At 28.0% G+C, this 11,538-nt stretch overlaps 1 protein-coding gene across 1 annotated transcript; it reads left to right on the top strand.

The window, feature by feature from the left end:
• The first annotated feature begins 1,544 nt into the window (after positions 1–1,544).
• LOC129966761 (mucin-2-like) lies at positions 1,545–11,109 on the top strand. Its single transcript, XM_056081320.1, has 3 exons — positions 1,545–1,586; positions 8,145–10,169; positions 10,840–11,109. Exons 1-3 carry the CDS (start codon positions 1,575–1,577, stop codon positions 10,894–10,896), a joined length of 2,094 nt encoding a protein of 697 aa, XP_055937295.1. The 5' UTR covers positions 1,545–1,574; the 3' UTR covers positions 10,897–11,109.
• Positions 11,110–11,538: the final 429 nt, after the last annotated feature.

Here is an 11,538-nt window from a genome sequence, read left to right as displayed (position 1 = left end):
TTTATTCAGATTAAATAACTATAATTGAAATATATTTCCATCTTAAATTTGAGTAACAGAAATCTATCGATTTTATTACACAACATAATTGTCATTTTGAAAGATAAATAATGAAGCAGCATCTCTAACAAAAATATGCAACAAAATTATACGTTTTGCTTATAAAGGCGAAACAATTTTTGGAAAACATATATTTAATACTTTAATGTTTTCATAAATAGTGGAATACTCCCATATAACAAGTTAGACTTGAACCCTTATTCCCAATAATACAATACTGGTAATATAGAATTTCTGCTAGGAAAAGTTATGTTTACTATTTTTAATAAACATTTTTAAGTTTTATTATTTTTGAACCACTTTTTTTAACCCGTTTAGAAAGTATTCTGAACAGTTAGTAGAAAAGATCTATAATATATAACTTTAACTGTAAAAATATGCTTCAAAAAATAATAAATTAAACAAACTGGAAGAATATCAGTAATAATGCTTTTAAAAAAAGATCGGCATTAATACATTTTTAAGCCTTAGATTGGAACTTAAATGATGATTAAATATACTTCGTTTAAGTGTCTTCAAATTAGAAAATTTAACCTACAATAAGTAAATGAATTCTTAAACAATCATTTTATATCAATTTTAAATACGTAAAGGCTTTCAAAAATAATACTTTCAGATAAGTTTCTTGTAAGTTTTTTTTTATGTTTAAAAATAAATGACTAAATGAAAATAAATAAATGACCAATAAAAGAATACAGTTTTGAATTAATCGAAAAATAAAGATAAGCTTCGGTTAAAAATAGAACAAAAGATTCGATTAAATATTACTTAAAATATGTCTTAGAATATCTTTTATTTGAATTAAGTGACTTTAAAGCCAACACTGTTAAACGCGAGCACCACTATTAAGAAATGTTTGAGGTAAGTGATACTGATAAGACATTTGATGATGTGTTATATTCTAGAAACAAATAACTTCTCTAATTTTCATTAAAAAAAATCCTTCTTTGTTTGTCTTAGAACAAAAATTGCTAGTAAACTTAAGAAAGCAATTAAATAATTAAGAGCTAGCCAAACATTTGTTCAACATTCGCAACTTAGAATTCCACGAGGCACATAGCTCATTGTCATTCATTCTACCACATCATTTTTTTTTTTTTCATTTTCATATCGAAGCCCATAATGATCTATTCTTTTTCCGCAGATTTCTGATTGTGGCGATAATTGCAATAATCCATGGTGGCCATCTTTGCCAACCGTTAATCATCCATTGATATTTTCTTATCGGTTTATGTTAATAAAGAGAAAGCCATAAAACTTTTACTCTTTTTCTGGCGAACTGTTGGCGATAATAGAATCAAGATGGCAAACTTACTCAAGCGATCAGTGTTCGAAGAGGTTTTGAGTTAAAGAAAAGGGGGGTGTTAGGGAGATGTGCGCATGCGCCGGACTAAAGGGGTCACTCTAAATGGCAGTTTAGAATTTTTTAACCATCAAAGAAAAGATGACCATTCCTTGAACAGAGGACCATTCGGTGTATGGCAGTGCTCTCAGCAACTCAAAACACTAACAAAATGATTGACAAGGTAAGTGCTTTGTGGAATGCATGGATTTTTTTTTACACTTCTGTCGTACATCTTCTGGATACCTTTACAGTTAAAGTTGTAGCAAATTTAACATTTCTATAATTTAGCTCAGAATTTTTTTTAACAGTTTGATTTATTTGTGTATTATTTTGCTGATAATATTGTTAAAAAGTTTGGAGAAAATTAATTTTTTTATATTGAAAAATATGTTTCAATTTTTAAAAGTTTTAAATATTGTAAGTTAACTATTACTGTACCGTCTTCATTTATATTAGTTATTATTGGATTTTAATTTCAATTATTTTGAATAATAATATTTTCCTGAAGTTTTTTTGTTTACTGTTTCTGAGTATTTTTCTCGAATAATGATTTTTTTTTTTCAATTGGAGAAACTGTTCCGAATTTTTTCTGGATATCCTTGCAGTTAAAGTTGTAAATTAAATTTTTTAATCATTATTCAGAACAAAAATCAGTCATCTTAAAACAGTTCTGATTATTTTTCTTTAAAAAAATTATAGTAAACGCAGAAGCGAATTCGAGATTTTTTAAATCAGCGAATAAATTTTAATTTGAAGAGCTTCTAATTATGGCACTTATGTTCGTCTTACTTACTTTTAAGTTGTACTTAATTTATCTATATTGATTAATAATATTCTTTTGAAATTTACTACTTAATATTTTTGAATAGCAATCATGGATATGAAGAATTTGAAGATTATGATATTTGTTAAAGTGCTGAAAAATTAGTTTTTTATATGATAACCATGGAGCAGCAGTGTAGAAAATAAACATGACAATCTAAGAAATCGACTGAAATTTATTAGATACCGAAATATCATTTTTTTTGTATTAGTAAAATTTGCATTCATGCATTTTGGAAAATCATTCCTTTTTTTATATCTATATATAAATTTCAATCAATATTTTTAAATTTCACATTCACATATCAATATTCTTAAATTTTACATTCACATATCAATATTTTTAAATTTTACAATCACATATCAATATTCTTAAATTTTACATTCACATATCAATATTTTTAAATTTCACAATCACATATCAATATTCTTAAATTTTACATTCACATATCAATATTTTTAAATTTCACAATCACATATCAATATTCTTAAATTTCACAAAACTCACATTTTTGACCCTTGAGCTACTCTCTACCTTACAATATAATTCAAGTTACTCTATAATAAATTACCAGTTATGAATCTTCATATTACTTTAACGAAATTTAAGACAAAAAGTAATAAATATTTATAAAATTATAAGCTTCGTAATGATAAGATTGAAAAGTAATAAATATATTGCATGGGAATCATCTATCATATTTTTTAGATAAGGAAGAATAATGAGAGTCTAAATAGATATATCAGCATGTCTAAATAGATATATCAGCATATATCTTATTTAGTCTAAATAGATATATCAGCATGTATAGATATATATCGAATTAAATGTCCATCTAGGATATGTCTTCTGAATTGGAATGTAGAAAAAATCGTTCGTCATGGGATTAAATTTTTTTTTCAATGTGCATTTTGGCAGTGAAATGAATTAAAAAAAGGAAGATATGTAGATAACATATCAATAATCATATACATGTTATCCTGTTACATGTTATACATCAGAGGGTCCTTTGAGCTTACACTTTTATAGCTTCAAATGTTTATTATTGATACTTTTCTTGTTTGTCATTGCTTCTGTTTTACTGCGTACGTTTTAAATGGCTACTTTTATACTAAATTCTTGTATTGTTGTGGTATTTTGAATTTGCATCTTATTAAATTTGTAATGCTCAGTCTTGTTTATTTTCCTCCTTACTTAATTGATGCTGATAATGAGCCCGTAATAAGATCAGGTTATCAAACAGGCAGTGGCTATTTGATACAGCATTAAGAAAAGCCTGAAAAATTATTTCTTGTAACTTTATCTGAGGATATTAATTTTTCCTTTCAATTAATTAAAGAGAATCGTGAACTTGAATTCGTTCAAATTGAAATCAAGTATCATTTAAATGTTAGAATATTATTCTAATAATCCTAAGTGACTATCTTTTTTATGAGATTTCTATATTATCTATTTGATAGCTAAAAATAGTTGATTAATTAATTTTTGAAAATAATTGCTTTATAATTTTTATAAAAGTGTTGAATTCTAGATATAAATACTATTTGAATTGCGTTCAAAAGTTTTCTTTTGATTATTTCCTTTAACTTTGCTTTTAAATATGAATTAAAAAATTTTTATATTCAAAAAATTGAAACGATTTGGTACATTTCTTTAAACATCGCCTGAAATTGAATTTTTAACATAGTAATATAGGCTAGATATTATCTGTAAATTATGTAATACCACCTTATCTGAAAAAAACGAACAAAAAAGTCTGAAAGGCAAGGGCAACCCGTTAAACTTAGAACAACCCAATTTAGTTCATAGTTATTTCTTAAGTAATAGGTACTTATTAAAGAAGGTTTTTTTCCCAAGATTTCAGTTAGGTTTTTAATCAGTATAATTCAATATTAACGTTTTTTAAAACTCATTATTTTACAAAACCTGTCTATAAATTAAGACTGAAAAAATGTGTGTGTAGGTAATTTTTATATACTTAAATTATTGTACAAGTTTAGAGTAATAAATAATATTTTTTTTGTATTTGTTACCGGCAATCTATAGAATTATTACTCCTTTTTAGGCAAATGTGTGAAATAATAAAATATTTCACACATTTACTAGGCATTCTTTACAATGACAAACTTGAAATATATGAAATTCATCGCCGATTACATTTTATAAGAATTAAAATTAAAAGCAGTTTAAAATAAAATTCCTTCCTTCCTTCAGAAAATAAGTAGTTCCATGTTTTACTTTGTTTTCTTTAATAAGAAAAACATAAATTTTGTTTTTCATACCTTTAATTTTCTTTTAGTCCTACTTATAATAAAACAATTTAAAGGTAATCTTTTATTATGTTTTAAAGTAATATTTGTAATTCTTTACAATCCACATCCTTTAAATAAAAGTCTTATGATGACTTTATTTCCATACATGAATGCAAAATTTCAGTATTCCATAACCATATATGACCTTTATCTCTATATCGCGTTCGTCATTCTATAGAATGCCAAGATATTCTAAATATTGTCTAGAGAAAGTATATATGTAATAGGCTCCTAATTCATACTTTATCTGAAAGGACCCAATATCCTATAGAATATCAGTGTACCTTCTCTATATCTTATCAGTAAAATATAGATTTACAGGGTGTTCATTAATTATTGTCGGGGTTTCCATACCTCATAACTTTCGAATAAAAAAATATTACGCAAAAACCGATTACGTATTCGTAAATTACAACTCAAAGAATTTTATTAATGATATTAAAGTGTAAAGTTTGCACAATTTACACTTTGTAGGCATTCAGCTGATTATGTATTCGTAAATTACAACTCAAAGAATTATGTTTTCGTAAATTACAACTCAAAGAATTATGAATACGTAAATTACAACTCAAAGAATTATGTATTCTTAAAGTACAACTCAAAGAATTATGTATTCTTAAAGTACAACTCAAAGAATTGCCTTCAACTTCAACTTCAATTTGCAAAGTGTAAATTGTGCAAGCTTTACACTTTAATATCATTAATAAAATTCTTTGAGTTGTAATTTACGATTACGTAATCGTCTTTTGCGTAATATTTTTTATTCGAAAGTTATGAGGTACGGAAACCCCGACAATAATTAATGAACACCCTGTCTTTCTCTTTAGAACCTATCAGGGATTTTTTTTTTTTTTGGGGGGGGGGGAAGTGGGTGGTTCTAAATACCTGCATGAAAACAAATAATATAATCGCGTATTCCTTTGGAATTGCTCCTCAATGAAAGGGCTGAGATATGAAACGTGTACCTCACATAGAATATAAAAATATACATCTCACTTACTGATAGGTACAAATAGAAATGTCTTGACTAAATGATATCCAGATAAATTATTTGTCTGTTGAAATAGTTACAATTTATCATTTCCTTAAAATTGTAGCGGATTCTTATCTTATCGATAAAGAGTTGCAGCATTTCTCACATTCGACATAATGATAATATATTCATTGAATATAATAGATATAATTCAATAGAATTATCTATTGAAAATACAACTGCTACTTATTTTTTCAAAAATTCATTGAAAATAAATCGTGTTTAAATTTTCTGATTAGCAGTTCAAAAATTCGATTTAAAGTATATTTCTTGGAATTAAAATATCTGTGACTTATAAAGATGAACATGGATGTATTGGCGTTCGGTGGGATCTAGAAACACCAAACTTGGCAAATATGTGCTTAGAAAGGTAAAAATGCGCATCATATGCATTTTTTAAAAGAATTATTTAATAAAAAAACTGAGAGAAATTTTTTCGTTTTTCAGTGTTAAGATTCGAAAATATTACAGCAAAAAAACTGATTTTTTTTATCATATAAAAAAAAAACACATCTTTTCTATCATAGCAAATAATTTTTGGATGTATATGTATTTTTTCTGTTTTTACTCATCTTGTAAAAAATTATTTAAAGCATATTTTAGAACAATGTATTTCATTGTTAAGGTGAAACTCAAATCGTTTTTTATTGTTGCAATGAATATTTGATCAGGGCTTTTTTTCCGTTAGTGATGATAAAGTTATGTAAATTAGCTTTATTTTTTTCACTTTAAATAGATTTCAGTATATAAGATATGTTTCCAATAAATTTTTTGAAATTTTATTGTATTTAAGTTAGAGATTAACTTCACTTCACTTCAGAATCAAGCAGTAGTGAAAAATATTTAAAGTGCGTCCATTTTGGAATAATGCTGCTTTCTCCTTTGATATAACAGGAAATATAAAGTAACGAACAAAGAATTATAGAAACGCATAGCACAATGAACAGAAACGTGTCAGACTTCTAAAATAGAATGAATTATATGTTTATCCAAATCTGAAGTTTAAAAATATTTGCTAAAGAAGCCATTAAGATATAGTTATCCAAAATATTTAATTAAAATTACTACCAACCAATAATTCACGGTGAATCAACTGGGTACCATAAGCGGCTAGTGAAAAATAAAAGTTATAATTTTTGCTTAGGAAGCTAAACAAGAGCTATATTCGCCGACAAAACAAGTGGTGAATGTTTTCTTTCCTCTAGTTTATTGCGTGCTTCAACGTGATAATCTTAGCAAATTTTGTAATGTTTTATTAATTTTTCATTGTAGCATAGCAGATTGAGTTTAGAATAAAACCAATTTTGTTAGATGGAATTTTCCCATATTTTTATCCATAGTAACAATTTTAATGTTTGGATATTGCATCGATTTTCATACGCTTTGAAGCATTGCTTTTTTTTAAGTCATTGTATTCAGTGATGCAGGTAAACAGGAAAAATTTTCTCCATTCCAAATTTTTGACAAGTATATAAAGTATACCTACAACTTTACTAGAAAGAGGATTTACGAAATTACACTAAATTAACTTGTTGTATTCGAGAGATATTGGGTTTAAATACATGCATATTAACAGGCAGACTGTTTTACCTCAAACGAATTTGGTCTAAATTCAGTAACGATCTTAAATTTCAATTTCAATTGGCCAGTTTCTATTTATTAACCTCTTGAGCTTTACATTTATCGTATTCTTATATACATAAGTGAGTGAATATGGCTTTCATGTCACAAATATTATATTTCGCCATGATCATAGTTGGCATTATAAGAAAGTAGTACATTTTTTATATACATAGACAGATTGACATACAATCTCTTCATTGACAGATTTCATTCAAAATTTGAAATAGATTAAAAAAATTTCGCATTAAGATCACATTCTGAGCTTCATCTATATATCGCCTTCCACGTTCTTCTTCTTTTTTTCTTAATTTTCGCATGCTTATAAATATGGACATACAGACAAAATTCTAAAGCTTCCCTTTCAGAAAGGCTGAAAATACGATGAATCTTTATAAAATGTTGATTCGAAATATTTGAAATCAAAATATCTTTTTATATATTCTGTACCTGAGAAAATAAATGAAAAATGATTTACTTTGGTGGAACGAAATTCAAACAAAACAGTTTATGGATTAATTTTTAAATTAATCATTTTTCTTGCACCAATTTTTTCTTGTCTAAGTATATCTTATTTTAAAGTGAAATTCAGCTTGAACTGTTTTGAATATTTTTTATAATCTAAAGATATTCTTAATTATTATGAGGCTGTAGTGAGATTCGACTACGTTCCCCTTGCTGCAGTAAGAATTTTATGAGTTATTCATATTTGAAAACTGAAGAAAGAGACATAAAAAAAATTCTAATGGTAACACTAATTATGAAAGTGATATTACTTCTACTTTCTACCTCTTAATTTATCGTATTATAAATATTTTCAAAGCAATTAAAAAATTGCCTTTCTAAGAAAGCTGAGAAACAACGAAAAACTATTAAATTAATTACGATTTTACAGAAAGAATTATATCAACTTTATATCACAATTTATGCAATTTATTTCTTTACTTACAGAGAAGTTTCTACATAAGCATATGCAGCATTTCTTTGCTCTTGTCACTAGTGATTGCAGCTCCAACTACAACTCTTCCAGACTCCACAAATGCTTCACCGCCTTCTGCAAACTCATCAGAAAGAAAGCCACCGAATAATCCTTTATCTACCTCTCTGACAACCTCTTCTCCTCTTTCAATGACTTCTGATGAAAGCAAACCTCCGGAACTCACAACAACGCCGAAACCATCTTTAGGTCCAAGCAACAGATTTCAAGCTACTCCAGCAACTACAATGAAATCGAGGAAAAATAAAAACGATTTGTTCTTTTGCTGCTCTGATGATTCATCTTCCACCGATACCATCAGAAGAAGCAAAGAGCGGGAGAGGAACACAAAGCCACCTGTACTCAAAAAGGGTAAAAACCATGAATTAGAAGAACCTTATTTTGAAAGAAGACCTGCTCTGTTACTACGCTTCTTTCCTGATGGAACAGCAGTTCTTATTTCGAAATTCCAATTGCATCTTCATGTGAAGCCGAAACAAATAAAGTTTGAACCTGTTGACGAGGATACAAATTTGGAAGAACCACTGGAATATGATGGAAAAAGTTTTGAAGTCACATATAAACGTTTGGAAGCTATTCCTTCTGCAAGAGAACAGAATTTGGAGGAACTTCCAGAGGAAGAATTGAGCACTGGTTCGTTCGTGGCCTATAACGACGATATTGATCATCGAGACCATGAACTTGTAACATCAACTATGTCTTCAACTAAGATTACTGAAGCGAGAAATAAGCCAGGGAGACCTTCTCCTTTGATAGAAACCACAGAATCTCCACAAACTACCTCACCAAATACAGAGCTTAGTACAAAGGAAATCACCACAACTGAAGAAATGAAAACTAGTAAAGTTGATGAAACAACACTAGCTATGGGTGATAGTCCATTTTTCATTATGACAGCAGGTGAAATGTCATCCCTTCAACAACAATATGATCCAGTACAAGCTGCACCACTAAGAGCAACAACAACTCAATCAACAACTCAGAAGGAAGTTACTTCTACTACAACAGAGCAAACAACCGTCACTCAGACAATACCAACTAGTACGTTCCAAACAACGATGGTTACAAATACCGAACCTAGTGTTCCCCAAACTGAGCCAACGACTACAACTACAAAATGTCTGAGTTTCAGGAATCAGTTATCTTTAGTTCTATCAACTGAAGATAATATAGACAACTCTTTGTTAAAAAAGCATGTACTACCTACTCAAGACTGTAATTCTTCTGATGGAGAACCAACAAATACTTTCGCTAGATTGCAATCTGTTGAAACAACTGCAACGGAGTCCACATTTACAACAGAATCAACAACTCCTTCTATAATTCCTACAACACAGACTCCAACGACGACTCCTTATACAGGAAATAATTTAGTACCTTATTTGTCATCTCGATTATCAAATAATCCATCGAAATCTGATGTTGTAGTAGTCACATCTTTACCTGTACTAATAGACCTTAAAAACTCTAGAAACAAGCCTGTAACAGAAGTTCCCGCCTGGAAAGAAGTCACAGTTGGAGTTGTTCGAGATCAACAAGGTCAACCTCTTAAGCCTAGGTACAATAACTGGACTGCCCATCTCAGGGGACTGAAGAAGAAGCCCGGGAATAAATTTTGGAACGAACTTACAACTCCTAGGCCAGATTTTAAGAGTCATCAAAGGTTGCCAAGTCAACAGAATTTCCAACAATTACCAAGTCAGGTAAATCATGCCTTTTGGTCTGATCTTCAGCGTCAGAGGCCACCAATGGTACAGCATTCAAGAGATAAAAATGTTTTAAATCCTCCACCTTATATCACCAATCCTCCCCAAAGCTATCCTGCATCAAATGCTCAAACGTATCAGGTGTGGAGGAATCCAGGGTATGAAGCAAATAGTAGATGGAATGATAACATCAATCCTGATTATATCTCCCCTCATGATATTCGAAGAACGAAGTCATTAAGGAATTCACCTCAAAATTTTGAACATCAAGAGGTAAGTGTCATAGAAATTGAATACAAATCTTAGTTAAAAATGTCATTCATTTCAGTTTTATGTAACGTTTTTTGATAGCTAATTTATTAAATTTCTCAAAGTTATTTCTTTGTCTAACAGAATTTAAAATATTGTTTTGACTGATATTTTATACTTTAAATATTTTTAATTCTGCATCTTAGTAGAAAAAAAGAAAAAAAAAAGATCAATATTCAGATTTATTGTTTTTGAATCTTTAGCAACGAAAGAATATATATTTCATCACTATAAGATAAACTAGATAAAAAGAACTTAAAAAAAACTGTTTTAAAAGACTGCTTATAAGATATCTTTCCTCGAAAAAAATAGACGTACAGTAATTTAAATATATAATGTACAATACAATAATTTACAGTAATTTAAATATATAATGACTTTTTGTATCAAGGAATATAACAGTTATTCCTTTAGCATAAAAAATATATACACTAGATAATTCATTGGTACAATTTAAAAACAGATTCAATCATGAAATTTTTTTAAAGGAAAAAAAAGACATCACATATTTTGAAAAATTTTAAATTTTATACTTCATAATAATAATAATGAATGCCATTAAACCCAAATACTAAACATTAACAATCTGATTTATTTTGTTATTTTAATTAGTATTTATGTATTATTTTTTCAGGCACGTCAACCTCAACAATGGAACAATGCTCAAAGACAGATGTCTCGAAGATGGTAGAATTTCAGCATAATTTTTATTAGATATTATAAATGAACTTTCAGTCTGCATGTCTACCAGAAGTTGTATAGCTACTTGCAAGCTTACCAAGAGCAAAAAAGAATCTAGTGAGCATCTACTTTGAATCAAATGTCTGGAAAATGTTTTGACGGAGAACTTACGACAAGAACCATTTTTAAGATCTGTATTTTGCAATGAATATCTGTTTATTCAAGTTTTTAAGTCGTATCTTAAAAGTCGACTTTTTATTTTAAGAACAATATTGCTAATAATTATAGATATACATTTTAAAGATAATTTCATTGCACAAACTGAAAAAATGCTGATTTGTAAAAAAAATTTAGATTTCAGATTTTTTAAAAGATATTTTAACAATGTAAATTATTGGCCTTATCTCTTTAGAATTCGGAATAATTTTTCAAAAATAGAATGAATTATATTAATAAGAATTTTAAAAAGATATTCAACGGTAAATCAATTCCAGATTTTTTATTGAAAATAATTTCCTATTCGTAATTTTTTCAGACACTGTTTAAATTTCATTAGTAGTTGAAAAACTAAATTTTGATCCAAAGTCAATGAAATTAAAACTTTGAATGACAAAAGCGTAGATTCATTTAATTTAGTTATTAATTTAAATAT

The sequence above is a fragment of the Argiope bruennichi genome, chromosome 4 (assembly GCF_947563725.1).
Source record: "Argiope bruennichi chromosome 4, qqArgBrue1.1, whole genome shotgun sequence".
Taxonomy (NCBI): Eukaryota; Metazoa; Arthropoda; class Arachnida; order Araneae; family Araneidae; genus Argiope; species Argiope bruennichi.
This window is presented reverse-complemented; position numbering and strand designations above follow the sequence as displayed.

What these genes read in the sequence shown, in the direction of transcription:
- LOC129966761 (XM_056081320.1), top strand. An exon ending in AAAATTTTGAACATCAAGAG is followed by an intron (nt 10,170 to 10,839) that starts GTAAGTGTCATA and finishes TTATTTTTTCAG; the next exon opens with GCACGTCAACCTCAACAATG.